Source organism: Aspergillus glaucus (assembly GCF_001890805.1).
Source record: "Aspergillus glaucus CBS 516.65 unplaced genomic scaffold ASPGLscaffold_1, whole genome shotgun sequence".
NCBI classification, from domain to species: Eukaryota; Fungi; Ascomycota; class Eurotiomycetes; order Eurotiales; family Aspergillaceae; genus Aspergillus; species Aspergillus glaucus.
The window spans coordinates 283815-301587 of NW_019170453.1; the positions used below are offsets into that span (position 1 = coordinate 283815).

At 49.5% G+C, this 17773-nt stretch overlaps 9 protein-coding genes across 9 annotated transcripts; 4 read left to right on the top strand and 5 right to left on the bottom strand.

Moving 5' to 3' along the window:
* Positions 1-174: 174 nt before the first annotated feature.
* ASPGLDRAFT_62646 (uncharacterized protein) lies at positions 175-1396 on the top strand (the record flags this gene model as incomplete). The annotated part of the gene is made up of 2 exons (XM_022548556.1): positions 175-1164; positions 1217-1396. 2 exons carry the CDS (start codon positions 175-177, stop codon positions 1394-1396), a joined length of 1170 nt encoding a protein of 389 aa, XP_022405719.1.
* An 857-nt stretch (positions 1397-2253) lies between these two features.
* On the bottom strand, positions 2254-3295 carry ASPGLDRAFT_21223 (uncharacterized protein; the record flags this gene model as incomplete). Its single annotated transcript, XM_022543075.1, has 3 exons — positions 2254-2575; positions 2903-3159; positions 3224-3295. 3 exons carry the CDS (start codon positions 3293-3295, stop codon positions 2254-2256), a joined length of 651 nt encoding a protein of 216 aa, XP_022405720.1.
* A 474-nt stretch (positions 3296-3769) lies between these two features.
* ASPGLDRAFT_40981 (nucleoside transmembrane transporter FUN26) lies at positions 3770-5506 on the bottom strand. Its single transcript, XM_022545309.1, has 2 exons — positions 5172-5506; positions 3770-5098 (listed from the first exon to the last, which is right to left on the bottom strand). Exons 1-2 carry the CDS (start codon positions 5354-5356, stop codon positions 3934-3936), a joined length of 1350 nt encoding a protein of 449 aa, XP_022405721.1. The 5' UTR covers positions 5357-5506; the 3' UTR covers positions 3770-3933.
* A 484-nt stretch (positions 5507-5990) lies between these two features.
* Positions 5991-7031, top strand: ASPGLDRAFT_78314 (uncharacterized protein; the record flags this gene model as incomplete). The annotated part of the gene is made up of 3 exons (XM_022549953.1): positions 5991-6024; positions 6182-6390; positions 6450-7031. 3 exons carry the CDS (start codon positions 5991-5993, stop codon positions 7029-7031), a joined length of 825 nt encoding a protein of 274 aa, XP_022405722.1.
* A 104-nt stretch (positions 7032-7135) lies between these two features.
* On the bottom strand, positions 7136-8631 carry ASPGLDRAFT_139214 (uncharacterized protein; the record flags this gene model as incomplete). Its single annotated transcript, XM_022541674.1, has 6 exons — positions 7136-7808; positions 7863-7917; positions 7962-8098; positions 8155-8326; positions 8392-8434; positions 8494-8631. 6 exons carry the CDS (start codon positions 8629-8631, stop codon positions 7235-7237), a joined length of 1119 nt encoding a protein of 372 aa, XP_022405723.1. The 3' UTR covers positions 7136-7234.
* A 1183-nt stretch (positions 8632-9814) lies between these two features.
* On the top strand, positions 9815-11454 carry ASPGLDRAFT_62649 (uncharacterized protein; the record flags this gene model as incomplete). The annotated part of the gene is made up of 6 exons (XM_022548558.1): positions 9815-9869; positions 10098-10216; positions 10292-10418; positions 10477-10588; positions 10659-10764; positions 10837-11454. The coding sequence occupies 6 exons, from the start codon at positions 9815-9817 to the stop codon at positions 11452-11454; spliced, it is 1137 nt and encodes a 378-aa protein (XP_022405724.1).
* A 386-nt stretch (positions 11455-11840) lies between these two features.
* Positions 11841-14280, bottom strand: mdr2 (ATP-binding cassette permease mdr2; the record flags this gene model as incomplete). Its single annotated transcript, XM_022539760.1, has 3 exons — positions 11841-12302; positions 12354-12989; positions 13042-14280. 3 exons carry the CDS (start codon positions 14278-14280, stop codon positions 11841-11843), a joined length of 2337 nt encoding a protein of 778 aa, XP_022405725.1.
* A 528-nt stretch (positions 14281-14808) lies between these two features.
* On the top strand, positions 14809-16323 carry ASPGLDRAFT_115955 (Hsp90 co-chaperone CDC37; the record flags this gene model as incomplete). The annotated part of the gene is made up of 2 exons (XM_022539729.1): positions 14809-15764; positions 15819-16323. 2 exons carry the CDS (start codon positions 14809-14811, stop codon positions 16321-16323), a joined length of 1461 nt encoding a protein of 486 aa, XP_022405726.1.
* Positions 16324-16790: 467 nt separating this feature from the next.
* ASPGLDRAFT_114959 (clathrin light chain CLC1) lies at positions 16791-17712 on the bottom strand (the record flags this gene model as incomplete). Its single annotated transcript, XM_022539649.1, has 4 exons — positions 16791-17142; positions 17216-17316; positions 17384-17616; positions 17673-17712. 4 exons carry the CDS (start codon positions 17710-17712, stop codon positions 16791-16793), a joined length of 726 nt encoding a protein of 241 aa, XP_022405727.1.
* Positions 17713-17773: the final 61 nt, after the last annotated feature.

Sequence of the window (17773 nt, forward strand, 5' to 3'; positions counted from 1 at the left end):
TTGTCATGCTTTCCGCAGGAAAAAACACGCCCTACGTACACTACGCCCTAGTGGAGTCAACCTAATAACGCATCTGGTATTACTCATATTCTAATGAGGGCTATATAGTCTTATTTATCGCTACATATCCTGCTTTTCCGTTTTCATATAACAAATACTGTTTGACCTACAAAAATGGCGGCTACGCCCAACGAGAACCAATCCCCCCAACATCTCGACGCCTCCAAACTAACCTACACCTATACAACCAACCCACGCAATGTCCCCGACGAAACCACAGCCACCGCAAACGACGAAACCATCTGCACCGACCACATGGTCCTCGCAACCTGGAAGTCCACCACCGGCTGGTCAACCCCAGAACTAAAGCCCTACGGGCCCTTATCCCTCCTCCCCAGCGCCTCCTGCCTCCACTACGCCACAGAGTGCTTCGAGGGCCTCAAGGCGTACCGCGGATATGACGGGAAACTACGCCTCTTCCGCGCTGAACACAATGCCGCGCGACTGAACATGTCCGCTGCTCGCATCTCCTTGCCACAAGTTGACACCCTGGAACTGCAGAACCTCATACAAACATTACTATCCGTCGACGGACCCAAATGGCTTCCTCCCAACCGCGCTGGAGACTTCCTGTACGTGAGACCAACTATCATCGGCACCCAGCCAACCCTGGGCGTGCAGGCGCCAAAGGAGGCCATCTTGTTCATCATCCTGGGCTACATGCCACGCGTGGACACAATACCAGGCGGAATGAGACTGCAAACCTCCCCAGAGGACATGGTGCGCTCGTGGCAAGGCGGCATCGGACACGCCAAGGTCGGCGCGAACTACGGTCCCTCCGTTCTTGCAACGCAGGATGCTTCCCGCCGTGGCTTCCATCAGATCCTCTGGCTTTACGGGAAAACTGGGGAGTGTACGGAGGCTGGGGGCAGTAATCTATTTGTTGTCTGGGTTCGGAAGGAAGATGGGAAGAAGGAGTTGGTTACGGCGCCCTTGGATGATCGGCTTATCCTGAATGGGGTTACACGGCGGAGTTGCTTGGATCTGGCGAGGGAGAGGATGGGGAGTTTGCTTGAGGTGACGGAACGGAAGTATACTATTGGGGAGGTGATGGAGGCTGAGAGGGAGGGGAGGCTTTTGGAGGCGTTTGGGGCGGGAACGGCTGTGAGTTTTTCTTTCTTTATTATTTCTTTTACATGAACTGACGAAGTGACAGTGGTTTATATGCCCCGTCTCCCTGATCCAGCACCGAGGGCAAGACATTTATGTTGGATCGAACGATGGACCTGGTGAGGTGACCGGCCAGATCAAGGGCTGGCTTAGCGATATTATGTACGGAAATGCAGAGGACGAATGGGCGAGTGTCGTGCCTGAGAGGGATTATCACGAACGGTGACTTTTTTTGCTTTGTTAGATCATTTACAATTACTGGATGCTTCATGAAAATCAACGGCATATCACTCGAATTAGTTTAAACTTTCAGGTCAAAAGAACCGAACTGTTGTGGGAGGGGAAGAAAGAAAAAAGCCCCGAATCATTGAATGTAGAAGTACCAACCCCGAATGCATCAAATAAATATCCAAAACCAATCCCCTAAACAGTATTAGGAGCAAGCGGAACATTCACCTCCAACGGCGATCTATCCCACAAAGTATACGACTTTCTGCTCCACCCAACCAAATTCTTCGGGGCTCAACTCCAGATCAAAATGCCACAACAGCTTAACCAGAATGAGACGCATCTCTGCAAATGCGAGACTACATAACCATACGGTCAAGCATACATGCCATAAACAATAGAAAGGGTAGGAAAGGAAGCGGCTTACTGCTGCCCGATGCAAACTCGCGGACCGTAAAAGGTTGCAGGGCGAATTTGCTATCTTTTACGAATGTGATGCCGCCGTTGGATGGTGAGAGCCAGCACTCGGGGATGAAGGTGTCTGGTTCTGCGAAGTTGGTGGCGGAGCGGACGGTTGAATATATGGATACAAAGATCGATGTCTGTAGATTATCATCTCATGTTAGTATAGGAATAAATGCTGACGGTGAAGGGAAGGATACTTACACCTTCAGGCACATATTGACCGTTTATCATCGCACCTCCCTCAGGGACAAGACGCGGTAGCATAGCTGGGACAGGCGGGTAAATTCTCATCGACTCATCAATGACTGCGTTGAGGTACCGCAGTGAAGCAATCGACAAGAGCTAAATATCCAATGCATTCTTGAAAGCGCCGCGAATCTCATCCACCAATCATCGATACACAGCCGGATGCCGTAGAAGATAGTACGTAGTTCCCGACAGCATAGCAGCAGTCGTCTCGCTGCCCGCCAGCACGAAAGTGCCCGCATTTGCATCGAGTTCGCCCCTGGATATTGCAAGCTCACCGTCTTTATGTTGGAGGATATAGGATGTAAAGTCCGGTCGCTCCATTTGGCGCTGAAGGTGTCGACTAGCCCTCTCCACGGCCTGATAGAATACGGCGTCTCTCCTCTCGATAAGGCGCCTCGGTATCAAGGGCGTGCTCAGTGGCTTGAGGACGGGTAGAAATGAGGGATATTGAGGTATCCGCTCACTTTGACGGCGTCCAGTATCAACGACACCCACCAGTGGTACTGGTCGTCACGGAGACAATTGAACGGTTCCCCGAAAGATAAATCGCCAATCAAGTCGAAGTTACGTAATTGTACCAACGAACGAGGTCAATAACTTTCGACGTCTTGTCCTCGACAATCTGCTTGTATCTTCTGCACAAGTAGATCCGCATAAGTATGCAACAAAGTCTCCTGCTCCCGTAACGCCCTATCCGAGAATGCATGCGGGAGTGATCCGCTCCGTTTGCCGTTACATACCCTCTGCGCCATTTGGAGCCGCAGTGTAAAGTTACGGATCCTTAACGAACGTTTTCTGTCCTCCTTTCTTGTGGCCGTAGATGTCTTTCCAAGGCTGAGGTGCGCGGTAGATGAGGGCATTCGGGCTGATGCGGACGACCTCGCCATACTTATCGTGGAGTGCCTTGACCCAGGAGTGTTGCTGACCGCGGATCTCGTAGGCGATTTGTGGGATAAGGGAGACAGCGACAAGTTTGGGTCCGGGGTAGCGGCTTAGCGGGTGAATGTAGAGGGCGTAAACAGCGTGGCCGAGGTAGTATATAAGGAACTGTCTATTATTAATGTCCGCCAACATAGCTAATGATCAACATCTGGTATAACTGGATACGTACCGTGAGGAGGGCACCATATGCCGTGTCCTGAAAAGACAGATGACCCCAGAGGCCACTAAGGGTCAAGGCCATGGTCTGTTCAGAAGTGCTCTGGATGACAGTCAAGTGTAAGAAAGGGACACAAGCAGAAAGTCAGATGTTGATAGTTGATTATAAGATATCAAGATTGAGAAAGGGAACAGGGCATTTATGAGAACAAATCAAGCAGAAGTCAAGTAATAGTCGCAATGAGTGAGCATGATCAGAACAATGAATCTGGAAAATTCAATGGTTCAAGGTGAATGGCAAAAGTTTATTTATGTTTCACTGTCCCAATGAAATATCTCACATATTATTCCGAGTGACAAACAGGAGCCAGTCAGAGGTCATCTTGAATGGTCAGCAATGGCTCCAAAACCAGGATATCGCTACGTGCCATTCCAGAAGGCGACAGTAGATGCTTGATCTCTTGGGTCATGATGAATATCACTTGAATGCAACCCCGGAAAAAAAAAAAAAAAAAAAAAAAGAAAAGAAAAGAAAAGAAAAAGAAAGAAGAAAAACACGGTGACACATAAGCACATGCTCACTGGACGGATAGAACTCGGAACAGGGGACAGGGGAATGAACAGGGAATCAGAACAATCTTGACCATCTATCATCCAACATCTGACATGTATAGTAAAACCAATTGGAGTCATACAGTAACAAAACGTGCTGTAGAGCCGCTATCAACCGGCAGCGAGGAAACTCAACAGACTCCCAGCAGTCAAGCCTCCGACAAGCATCATGCTCATGAAACCACCGGCAGGTTCTCTTTCCTCCGGCAAGATCCAAGAGTTCGTTCCTATCATACCGTTACTTCCCAAGTAACCATTAGTAATACCAAAGAGCAGTTGCACAATGAAAAGATAGAAAAAGTCACTCTGCACGACAGCTCCTCGGCCATGAATGTTGCAGAGCAGGTATAAAGGAATGAATCCCAAGCGACAAGCTGCAAAAATGAACAGTGTCAAGGGACGATGTGCCAGAGATAGACGTGGAACAAGAACTATCATCCTGCCAATCAGGTCTCCTGAGTTCCAAGTCAGAAACGCCAATGGAATAAACACTGATGGCTCAAAGAGCCGAGAGCGGCCAGCATCATTATGGACCGACTCGATCATTACCGTATACACAGGGGCCATCATTGTGATCATGAATACCGAGAAGACGGCCAGGGCGTTCCAACGGAGCTTCTTGAAAAGATCCCAAAGACCCACAGTCTTGCGATCGACATGCTCCGACAGAATCGATCCATCATCATCGGTCGGCAGCATGGATACCCTTCCTGAACTCTGCTTGACAAGATAAAGAAACGCAAGTAACGCGGACGAAGACACCAGTGTCGCGGTGATGAAATAGATAAAGGCCGACTTGGCCAATCCCTGCGGCGCTTCTAAATCTCCGCTGGGCCCCGGCGTGATCAGTTGTGTCAGAATCTGCACGATACTGGGCAAGACACCTGCTACGCCTTGCCCGGCCATGATTGCCTGAGTATATTCTTCCCTTCCGAAACCTGACACATACGCAAACACCCCATTCTGGTTAATTCCCGTCGCCAAGCTAGCACCAAACACCATGACCATCAAGAAATTGAAGTACGTCCCCACGGCGACATCTTCCATAAGGATTGTGGAAAAGGCCAAGATAGTGAAAACGGTAAGGTTGATAAGCAACGATAAGACAATTCGTCTGGGATAGGAAGCGCCTTTCTGCACCTTCGCGAGAGCGAAAGCCGTTACCAAATTTGTCACTGTCGAGACGGACAAAATAGCAGGCTGGTAATGGGTTGCAGTCCAGTCGTCTGACTGTAATCGGTGCTGGAAGTAGGGTGCCGCAGCAAGGAACATGTTCCTGTATTGGAGCAAACCGAGCTCGTCAGTGAACCAGGTAATAACGCAAGCCGCAAACAATCCAAGAACCATACCATGCCCATAGCATCGACACACCCAAGAGAAAGAAAATCCCATATTCAACCCTGGAAAATGGCAGAACATGACTGCTTTGTGAAAGAAGCGACCGATTCTCGAAATCATCCGCCTCACCGGCATCCTCCACGGGCTGGTAGCTGGCTGGGGGATCGGGCTGAAACCATCTCCGGATGCGGTCCATGATCGTTGGAGTGTGAGCTTTCGTCCCCTGCTGAGACGATGGGGACAGAAAGATGAAGATGGAGTTATTGCGATGTTCAGCTCACTTATCACTGATGTTGTCATACGGTCACGTGTCGATAAGATGATGATTGAAACGGATAAACCAACGTAGCGGTTAAAACTCCATATCGGGGAAGTCGGGGGAGTCGATTATCCGGACTGCACGAGGCTGTAGGCGACGAATTTAATTACACTGAGGATAATAACATTGATCTCTAATAATAATAACCCTAATACCCTAATAAAACCCAAAAAAAAAAAAAAAAAAAAAAAAAAAAAAAAAAAAAAAAAAAAAAAAAAAAAAAAAAAGGTGAAATCGTCGAGAAATGTTTCTCCAGCAATCACATTAACATCGTCATGCCTCATGAGCTGAAAAAACGAGCAAAGTAACGAAACTCGGAGCAAGCTGCATTCAGCTCTTGATAAATTCCTGACCTCCGATAAAACACGACCGGAGAACAAACACGCTCTGCTCAAATATCTCACAGAAAGGCCGTATTCCATACCCCCGGTTGACTTGATTCCCATCCATGAAATCGAGGAGCGTCTGGACTTTGCCCAACATGTGCGAGGATTTGTCCAGAACTGCCAGCATGGCTTCCCTTTCCCCTTCCCCGCCTCTTCTCTGTCAGTTCTTATGGTCACGCCTTGGGAGGATATTCCCAGTGTGAAGAGTCACTTGACCGTATCAACTGCACAGGACATTTATAATGAGCTGGAATATATTCATATGCTTACTACTTACTGTAAGGTCTATTGTTGATGAGCGTTTTTGAATAACCAGCTGACATATCAGTTTTCCTGGATCTCAATGGGCCCGCAAAGACTCTATTGCTGAGAGCCGCTGCACGGCCACGAAGTGATAATACTTCATCGTGGGTGACTCAATTTACCGCGGATACGGATTCAACTATAGACGAAGACGAGTTCGAAGAGAAGCCGACTTTCGAGGAAGATGTTTCTGTCAGGCGCGATTCAGAAGAGCAGAAGGCAGTACGTTATCCTCAAAACTGGAAATGGTTATATAATGTCTAACCTGATATACCATTCAGTGCCTTGACAGAGATAAAGAAACTTGTCTTGTCACCGGTGCAGGGTATTCCGAAGCTTACCACATAGTCCCTTTTTACTTCGACTCAACCGAGCAAAATGTAGACGCTACCCGTCTTCTAATCCAGAATGCGTGCAAATTACTCGGCCTTGATGAGTGTCTTTTAGGGGAAGATCTTGGAAGGCAGCTTGGAGGGTCGGACAAGGACTGGAACATGCTATCCCTAAGTCCCCGGGTTTATGACTTATGGAGAAAAGGCTTACTGGGTTTCAAGTGCCTGAGAGTAACTTTAGGAGAGCCACTGGCTACAATCAAACCCCAGGTTTGCTGGATGTCTGGGAGGACTTCTGAATACAACAAACGAGATCCCCATCGAGAAATAAACTTTGATAACAGGAAGAAGACTCTGCAGGACATTTCATGGCACTCAAGACTCACAGATACACCGGGAAGTACAAAGGATGGTGCTAGAATTTGCTTGACTAAGGTACGATCATCCAGACCTGTTTTGTCTGGGGAAATCATCGAGATTAAAATGCCTTATGACAAGGCGTTGAAAATGAAGAGAATGATTGACCTGTAGTGGACAATGATTTCGATTCTAGCCTTGTCCGGTACTACAGGCGCCCCAGATCATTTAACTACCCGGCTTCGTGGTATCTTGTTCGACTGAACTGATGTTGAATCGTCAAGTTACTTGGCTACCAAGTCTTGAGTATTTTTGTTGCTAATATACAATTATACCATTATTATATACACACTTGCTTTTGAATGAAAACATCAATGCTACTTTTGACCCTCCTGCTCGATATCCTCCGAAAACGTCAAATCAGTAGTCACCAAGATCCCCCCATTCTTCCCCTGCCCCTTACCCGAATCCTCCTCCCCAATGATATGCTCCTGACTCTCAGCCTCCGAGTCCCTCCGTCCCTTCTTGAACCCCAACGACGACCCCATCTCGATAGGATGCGGCTCAATACTCTCCCTCCACCCCCGACTCTTATTCCTACTACAAGTAGTATCCAACCTCTTATTCGAACCCCCGATAGTCGCCGTCCCAGCCGTCCCCGTAGCACCACCAGAAGATCCATACGACTGGAACCATCTCGATCGCGTGATCAGCGGTTTGAGACCCGGTGCGCTGACGGTGATCACGGAGACGAGGGCTTCGCGCGACGCCCACCCGAGGGCGATGGAGAGGCTGGAGATGTTTTTCACAGAGTAGTAGGCGCGCAAGAAGGCGGCGACCATGACGAAGATTCCGGAGGAGAAGAGGCAGCAGAGCATGAGCTTTTGGGTTGCGCGGATGCGCGCGGCGAGGATTAGGGGGATCGGGACGCACATGATTACGATGTCGGTTCTGGTTGGTTTGGTGGTTAGTTCTTCGTATGGATGGGGTTATGGAGGGACGTACACGATACTGAGGGTTTCGATGACAATGTAGTTTAGGGGTCGGACTGTGCAGTTGTCTGGTGTTGTTAGTTTGATTCTGTTCTGGAGATGGGTGGCTTACCTCCGGGATAGGGTTTGATCTGCCAGGTCTTGTGAACCGGGTAGCAGATAAACAGATGGAAGAATAGTGATGCGAAGAATGTGCAGACGCAGAATATGCTAGCTATCACTGACAGCCGATGTTGCCAGAGACCCATCCTATATTCAGCGAGTCAACCTCATGTCGCATCTTGTGCTTTGAAGCGAAAACGTACGTCATCTTGTTATAGAGGAAAATGAGAACTCCCTTAAACGACCACGCCATAAAAATGTAGGATAGCCAGGCAACGAAGGCGTCAATGGACCCTTCTCGTAGCACCGGTACTTGGTCATCGGGAACCTCCAAAGCCGTCTTATCGGTAAGACCAATATTCGATCCGTATACATCTGTCCGAAGAAAGTAATCGTGAACACCAGTTCGCCTAAACCATCCTTGCAAATATGATACATACCAGTGCAAAGGTACAAAAAGACCGTGTGGAACGTCCAGAAGACCTAAGATACCAGTCAGCACCACCAATCCACACGGGCTCCAGGGTGGAACGGAATCATACAGTAACAGATCCTAAACACAGATCGTCCCAATAGAACTTCTCTCCGCCGACTTTCCAGCGGGCATAAAGACGGATAGCAATAATGACCAGACCAATGGCCCATTCTGCAAAGAGCTCTGATGCCACATTGTAGGCCATTGTTGGAATCTGGAGATGTGACTTGTCCAATCTGCAGAGAATGTCTTGAATGAAAAATAGATTAAAAAACAAAAGAGAAGAGCCTCACGTGCGTGTCGCGCCCGTCAGCCTGATCCCTACTCCCCCAACATGTCCTTCATCAAACTCGTGCATTGCAGCTCCTGCATGATAGTCGTTGGAATTATCAGGTTCAGGATACACTGCGCCAATTCCATCCATCCCTGAAGACCTAACACTGGGTCATGCCATGCATAACAGTGAATTGCATACAAGTAATACCGCATTACCACCGCAGCTAGTATCATCCTGCATTGACAAATAGAAGCCAAGGAATTAGTTCCTTGTTCTTTCAAATAATCGAATCAAACTGGAAGGCTGGACGAACTGTATGGAGTGTCATAAACAGAATAAGACTAACACTAGCGCATCCTTCACCCCACATGGCATAACTTTGTTTTTATATACCGGGTATCCAATCCCTCCGTCCGAGATGTTATGTAACCCGTAAACACTTGTACAGCTCCAAAATTGGGGGAAACAGGGAATAAAACTTCGGAAGGAAGCCCTAGGTTGATGACTGGGGAACATGTTCCTTTGGTGTCTCCGGACGCGCAACACAAGCATCCGTAGCGCCCGTCAATCGCGGCGTGCACAGTCCAAAAAAGTGGTGCGGCGCAGTCATTTATGTATATGAACCCGAGTATCCACTGTTCTTTCTGGATGGCTCTTTATCTGAGCTAAGCGGAATGCCAAAATGTCTCGTGTCTGTGCTTAGTACGGGGGACGTCCGACTCCCTATGCACCTACCTCTTGGTAGTCATGGAGCCAATAATGGGAGATCTTCGCATAGTCTCCTACGTTTCAAACCCTGGTAACTTCGCTTTTTTTTTTTTTTTTTTTTTTTTTTTTTCTTTGTCTGAAATCCTCTCTCTTTTTTATACCCCTGCTGCAACGCTGATTCGGCGTTGACGTGCAGGTACTGATTCATGTTGAACGTTTTTCAACTGCTACCATACAATCAGCACGGCATCCCGTATATCAACTCGTATACTCCTACCGAATAAGCGCCCAAGACATATATGTACAGTGTGTACCGAGTCATTGCACAGAAGATGGTACTTATGCTCCGTGCCCTGTAGCATTGGTCTCTGGACCCCACGGCGCTAGATACTATGGACCCCAAATGGCAGAATCGCCACCCGACTTGGTGACAGCCATCAAGTGGCATGCCGAAAATAGTATGTGCATTCCCTATGTTGCTCAAGTACACAACAAGAGGTCGGAGAAATTGAGCGCATTATCAGTAGCGTAGCTGTACTCTGCAGAATTAGTTAATATAGCCCCTATTTTTGAATCAAAATACTCCCCCCTCGTCTCCCGTCCGGATCCTGTCGTGGCAAACCTTACACGGACCAATTGAACAATGGATATCTAACGCATCGAAACTCTTCTCGCCGAAACCCAAGCTGGCCTTGATCGTTTCAAGTCCTCCGGGAGAAGCGAGACATCCCGTGTCTATGCTCAGGATAAGGCCACTCAATTGGCTCGCGCTCTCGAGCGGCCGCAAAATGCAATCTTGAAGGAAGTTCTCATAATCAGTAGCGTTGAGAATGGCCATGGCATGTATGTGGTCGACACATAGCTAATGGAAGTTAATTAGCCCAGTGGCTTTATGGCCGTCAAGGTCGCCATTGATTTGGGCGTCTTCTCCGTGTTGAACGAGGCGACTAAGCCTATGTCGTTGGAAGAGCTGGCGGTTGTCAAGCAGGCGGATCCGTTACTTGTTGGTTAGTTATGTTGAACATGAGCTCTGTTCTAGTAGCCACTGACAGATGGAACACGTAGGGCACATTATGCGATTCCTGGTTCTCAATGGCTTCGTCGAAGAAGCTAGGCCTCGCGAGTACTTTCCAACAGCCATATCCCGGGAGATGAACAATCGAAATTTGAAATCCCTGTAACCCTTCCTCCCAGAAACAAATTCTCACATCCAAAAGCCCAAGACTAATCAAGAATTCCGTTCACAGATTCCTCGAGGTCCTCCCCTTCATCCAAAAAGCCCCCGAATACCTCCGCGCCATCAACTACCGCAACCCCATGTACGCTCCCCTTCAATACACCCACAACATCGAAGTCGACGGATTTACCTAGCTCTGTCAGAATCCCGCCGCCCTAACGCGCTTCAACTCCTACATGGAAGGCCAGCGCGCAAACTATCCCTTCTGGTGTGACTGGTTCCCCGTGCAAGAGCGAATCTTAAACCACGAGGGGTTAGGTCCTAAGAAGCCGTTATTGGTTGATATTGGTGGTGGACGTGGACATGATCTTATTCATTTCCGGGAACAATTCCCTGATGCTTCCGGGATGCTTATATTGGAGGAATTACCGTCTGTTCTTGATGAGGTGCGCGCAGCGCGAGACATGGATATTGTGGGTGTAGAGACGGTGGGCCATGATTTCTTTGCTGAGAAGCAGCCCGTCCACAGTGCGAGGGCGTACTACTTCAAACACGTCCTCCACGACTGGTCCGATGAGAAAGCGACCATAATCCTCAATAATCTCAAACCCGCCATGAGGCGCGAGTGCTCCAAGATCCTGGTTGAGGAGTTTATCATACCCGACCGTAACGCGGCTCTACCTTGCATGACTGATATTGCGGTAATGGTGTTTTGTTCAGGTCTTCAGCGGGCCCGGCAACAATGGACCAACCTGCTGCAAAGTGTTGGGTTGAAGATATTGAACTCCTGGGGGAGAGAGGGGGAAGGATTGGGTGTTATCGAGGCTGATTTGCTGGAAGAGAACTTGACGAATGGTTATCATTGAATTGGGATTGACTGTATATTTATTTGGTGTGAGTATAGCTATGAATATTTCCAGTATAGTCAGGCCGGCTTCTGTACGGTTTGTCGCACTCTGTTAGTACAAGTTGGACTTCCAAAGTGACACATTAGAGAGAAAAACAATATGAAGTTAAATTACATGAAATTGAAAAAGGAGTGCTAGAACCAGCTGAATAGTATCGAACTCTTATATGTGCTCATAAAGAAATCCAAATAACAGAAGAGAGCTTTTCAAGCATACACCAAGTTGTGACCATGTAGTGAGCATCATTAGCCCTCGGGTGTCGATAACTTACTTCTGCGAAGCCAAGATGTAGAAATGATAAGCAAATGCAAATAAATGAGCAATGCGCTTTGGGAGCATGTCGGTTATTCCGTGTGCTGTTTCTCAGACTCTTCACGGTCAAGTTCCGAGAGCTTCTCTTCCGTCTCAGGGCTGACGGAAGCTGTCTTAGGAGGTTGCGACGCATCGCCACCGCTCATTTGCCACTCCATCAGTTTTGTGAAAGCCCCGCCAGGATGAGAGCTGAGCTCCTCGTAGCTGCCCTGTTCGGCCACAGTGCCGTCGGGGCTCAGGACGATGATTGTATCTGAGCGTTTGATGGTGGAAAGTCGGTGGGCGATGCTGATCGTCGTGTTGTTGCCGCGGAGAAGAGCTGCGAGTGCGCTGTTCACAAGAGTCTCTGACTCCGCGTCAAGAGCTGATGTGGCTTCATCGAGGATCAGAATATCCGGATCCTTAATCAATGCACGGGCGATGGCAATACGCTGCTTCTGGCCACCGGAAAGTTGGGCGCCTCTTGCGCCGACTTGAGTGTCAAGGCCGTCGGGCTAACGATTTTGTTAGTTATGCACTTGACAGGGGTTATGTCCACTACTCACGAAATCACTGATGAATTGGCAGTTCGCCTTCCGAGCTGCCGCAACAATCTCCGATCGTGTCGCATGCGGTCTCCCGTAGGAGATGTTCTCGGCAATCGAGCCTGAGAAGAGAACAGGCTCCTGCGACACGACACCAATCTTCCTGCGGAGGGATTTGGCGTTCATTTCGCAGATGTCCTTTCCATTAATGAGGACCTTACCCTCAGTAGGAGTGTAGAAACGAAGAAGAATGGAAGCGATTGTCGACTTTCCTCCTCCCGAAGGTCCAACGATAGCAACATTGGTTCCCTGGGGGATCTCGAAATGAAGACCCTTGAAGATATTGACAGCCGGTCTTGTCGGGTAGCTGAACGTGACGTTCTCGAAGCGGATAGGTCCACGTGCAGATTCGACGTTTCTGCCCTTGGTCGGTGGTATTGTCGGTTGACGGTCTTGCAGTTCGAAAAGTCGACTAGCTGCACCAACACCCTTCATCAGTTCTGAATAGAAGCTGGACAGACCAAACATGCTAGAGCCAGCATAGGCCGTGTACATCAGGAAGGAGGTCAGTTCGCCAATGCTGATACCGCCAGATTGGACCATGCCCCCTCCCACGTAGAGTAGTGCCAATATTGTCATATTTCCCATGAGTCCAGTCTAAATGCAATCAGTATACCGTCCTCCAATACCAAGTGGGCCTGATACGTACAGAACTAAAGAATGTGGCGCTAATCAAGGATTCCTTCTTTCCAAGCTCAAAGATCTTTCGAACTTGTTTGTTGTAACGATTAACCTCGAGAATCTCTCCAGCGAAAGACTGGCTGGTCTTGACATTTCCTAGGCGTTCTTCTGCGATCTTGGTCAGACTACCCAAGTTCTTCTGGATCTGACGACTGAGGTTCCTGATCGCTCGACCGTAGAAGAAAGCGCCAAGTCCAATTGGGGGAAGCAGCAGAGCCAAAATGCTGGAAAGCTTGAGACTAGTGTATGCCATCAATCCAAACCCAGCAGCACCGCTGACAGCAGCCCGCAATCCATCCGACAGATTTTGCGTGATACTCTTTCCAACAATGATAGTGTCAGAGCTCAGACGGGAGATCAAGTCACCAACGCGATTCGCATCAAAGAACTCTGCATCTTGCACAAAGGTCTGACGGAAGAGCTTCGAGCGGAGTCTGGCAACGATGCGCTCACCGACAATACGCAGGATAATGATACGGCCGTAGTTTGCAGCAGCACCGCAAGCAAGAATACAAGCTAGCGCGCCATAGAACATCGGAAGGCTCAAACCAAACAGCTCATTGCCTCCCTCTTCCTTGGACTTCGTCGCTGTATCCATAATTTTCCCGATGGAGAACGGAATAGACATGGTGATCGACGAAGAAACCAGGAGGAACATGAAGGCAAAAATGAGCTTCCTGCCCTCAGGGCGTGCGATCATCAGAAGCCTCCAGATCTCGCGGAAACCGGACTTCTTTCCACCAGCACCATCCTTAGCCAGCTTCGCGCTCAAATTGACTTGGGCCGCCTGGGCTGCCTTCTCTGACAATTCAAACCCCTTTTCAACATCCTCATTATCCTTGTCATGTGTAGAAGTGCTGTCTGTTTCCGGTTTCGTCGGGGTTGTCGGTTTCGCTTGTAACGAGTGCCGTGTCGAGGACAGGAGTCGTACCTGATCAGCGATACGAGAGGAAGGACCAGCGTGTTTTATACCATTGTTGTAAATCGACGGTGCGAATCCAAAAGACAGACGTAGAGAGTTGTGGCCGTTGCGGGCTGGCCCGGAAGCTCCCGAGTACAATCTGATTAGGCCATTCTGAACAGCAAAAGGAGTGACAGGCCTATGAGACCCAGAACACAAATCCCCTAGGATGCTTCGCTTCGGCTGAGCGACCTGTCTTGCAGTAAACCCCGGAGTCAAGGACGCAATCGACCTGGCCCCGCGCATTTCGGAGGTTTGATAGAACGCGGAATCGGACAGGCTTCAAGATGATGTCACGGAAGGAAAGGAGCAGGATGACATATTTCACCAGGTGAATATAAGCGCTCTAGCTATCATGGCACCACCAATGAGTCAATGGTTGCTCCAAATGTCAAAATAGGGCTTGATCGAGACGGGGGTGAGAGCTTGGGAATTCAGTCAGCCGCGTCGCCGTCGGAGTCGGGCCAGTATCGGCGCCGGCCAAGCGGCGTCAATTTTGCCAATCGCCACCGCCTGCCCTATCAAATGTAGAAGGCGATCGAGAGCTTTCGATGATTTTGCCTCGATTTGCTAGCGCTGGTTGGTTGTTTTTAAAGATTGACAGGTGTGATTCGCCGGGCTTAAAAGGGTTTCTTTGGTACGTCCTCTGGCTATCTTCCATATCGTTCTGGGTTAAAATTGTCCTGCTAATCCCTTTTTTCTTACTCCAGTTTCCCCCGCTTCTACGTCCCACTTCTCCCATAAACACCTACGTTTCTTCTCCGGTTTGCCAAAATGGTCCTAGACTACAGCAAGTGGGACGCCCTAGAGCTTTCCGATGACTCGGACATTGAGGTCCATCCCAACGTCGATAAGCGTTCATTTATTCGCGCGAAGCAGAACCAAATTCACCAGCAGCGAGAGCAGCGCCGCTACGAGATCCAAACTCTGAAATACGAGCGCATAATCAACGACGGACTCCTCTCGCGCATCGATAAGTTACTTCAAGCCTTGAAGCAACATGAGACCTCGTCGGGCAACCCTGAAGAATTGGTGTTCCAGGTTATCATGGAGTCTGCAGGAAACCCAGTGGAGGACCAGCCCCCTGCACCTCCGGAGGGTATCTACACGCACGAGAAGGAGCAGCCAAAGTATTCGGCCATGATGGGCGCTCTCGTCGACCAGGTTAAGAAGGAGATTGGTGAGGTTAAGTCGGACGAACTTTTCCAGGCGTACGTCAAGGGTGTGCAGGGGCATAAGGACAAGGTACAAGGGTTGCAGAAGGAGTTGCTGCAACGGCTGGCTCAGCTGGAGAAGGAAGATGGCAGCAAGATTACCAGTGAAGGCTTGCATGATGGATTTAACACCTCTCACGTTGCGAAGCCTGCCGAGGGCAATACATCCTCTGGAGGGCAGACTAGCTCTGTTGAACTGTTGAACCCTGGCGCGGCGCCCCAGAAGGTTTCATCGTCGGCTGACGCAGATGATGACGACCCGGAGAACGCCAGACCCAGTGACTTGGTAAAAACGTTTGCGAAGATCAGTCAACATGACTACCGAGCTCAGCTTCAATTCATCGGCGATCACCCCGAGATTGTCGCTGAAAAGGAGACGGATGGTCTTCTGGTTGAGGCATTTAACAGCCAGATGGAAGGCAAGGACGACTATGCTCGTCGGTGTGTCCACCATGGTCTATTGTTGCAATACTGCCGTTCCCTCGGTCGGGATGGTGTTTCCCTGTTCTTCAAACGGTATGTCATCTCACTCCCAATAGTTGCACATCATAGCTAACTTATCGCTTCCAGTATCACAACCGACAACCATCAAGCATCAACCCTCTTCCGCAACGACGTCAACGAAACCTACAGCAAAATCAAAATCCGCGCCACCGAACTCGCCAAAGACCCCTCCGCCTCCAACGACCCAGCAGGTGTCGAGCAGATCCAGCTGCACGCCGTCGACCCCAACACCAAGATCACCATCAACATTCCCCCTGAGGGCAGCGACCATCCGGAAATTGTTGAAGCCCGCAAGATCTTTGAGTCCTTCTCCGCAGACCTGCGGAACGCATTGTTGTCTGAGTCTCTGGACGAGGTTAACAAGGTTCTGGGCAAGATGCCTGTTGCGGAGGCAGAGGACGTCGTGGAAAAGCTTGGAGATGGTGGTCTGCTTAGTCTCGAGGAGGGGATTGTCGATGCTACTACGGAGGAGGGGAAGAAGAAGTTGGAGGAGATTGAAGCTGAGGGTAAGCGGGAGAAGGTTGAGGAGGTTGGGGAGCCGGGGGAGGGAGTTGTAACTGAGCTGGACTAGACCCCGACCATTGGATCTTGATGGAATGTGACGAGTACATGCTTAAGATATCTTTCATTTAGATGCTACGAATTGAATACTGAGATATCCCAAGTGTTCAACAGAAGAGTAAACCATGCTCTTATTCTGCGCGAGCAAAATACCAAAAATTAAGCATAGCATTTGATATCTAGTTGCATCACGAAGAAATGAAAAGACCAAATAGAAAACGCACGAAGAAAAAGGGGTAAAATGCAATAAATGAGAACCGAATTTCAAGAGGCACACAGGCAGACTTTTGGGGCATGACCATTGGAAGGATCTGGTGTAGAGAAAATGCTTGGGTTCTGATCCCCTGACATCCTCGGTATATTACACCTTAAGGATCTCAAGAGCCAAAGCATCGTCCATACCCGCTGGGCAAAAACCATCTATTACCCCGTATGTATGCTTGTATGTTCAACTCCCCGGCTCCGTTGACCAAAAACCTAAACTCCACTGACACCCGGCGCACTCTGGTCCTTTCTCAGATCAAGCAGCAATTCACGGAATCGCTCCTTACCAGAGCCGCTAGCACCACCCCGAGTGCCCTTGCCGGAAACATCGACCAACTTGGCAATGCGCTCCCAGCTGGTGCCGCCTGCGGAGGTGTCCTCACGGTTGGAGAGAAATTGTTCGGCATCAGCGTGGGTCTGGGCACGGAGCTTGTCGGCCTTGTTGTTATACGAAACGTAGAAATCATCGATGTCTTCACGGGCCTTCTTAACGTTCGCTTCCTTCTTCTCGTTCGAGACCTCGGCACGGCGGGCAACGTCTGCGTCTCGTCTCTCACGCCACTCTCTGTAGTAGTGAAAGCAACCGGTTAATAAAATAATCGCAACCAGAAAATACAGTAATTATAGGGCTGGCTTACTTGACGGGTTCGCCCTCCTCCTCCGGAGCTTGATGGGTGGAATAGCCAGTTGGCGGGAAAGGCGCACCGGTTCCGGTGATAGTACCACCAGGTGCAACTTGCTGTCATAGGAATATTCCGTCAGTCTCCTGAGAATATCCCATGTAATCACACGGAAGCTAAGCGCACCTCGTTCTGTGTCTCTATGGCGGGGAAAGACGACTCGAATCCTGAGATCTCCTCCGGGGCAGCGCTAGCGGCCGGGGCGGACTCGCCCAGCAAGTCGTCACCAACTTCCTGTCCTTCAGCAACGTGGTCTTGAGCGGTAGCAAATTGCTCTGCGTCTTCTCCGAGGATAGCACGTTCACGGGCAAGGAAATCGTCGGCATCGGCTCCGTTGGCCTCGACGGGTTCGGTCTGGCCTGTTCGTTGTCAGTTAGGACTATGGGGGGAGACGGGGAATCGGGCTGTCACTTACCAGCAGAGAACTCATCGAGGGAAGGGAAACGGTCCGCCATGTTGGAGGTATGTTAGGTCTTTCGGTAGATTAGGGTGAGGCTGTATGAGGCGATAGGAAAT

Bases quoted from the DNA above. Each gene is read 5' to 3' on its own strand.
- ASPGLDRAFT_40981 (XM_022545309.1), bottom strand. From the start codon at position 5,356: ATGGACCGCATCCGGAGATGGTTTCAGCCCGATCCCCCAGCCAGCTAC. The intron at 5,099-5,171 runs GTATGGTTCTTG...GCTCCAATACAG, and splicing joins GTGTCGATGCTATGGGCATG to GAACATGTTCCTTGCTGCGG.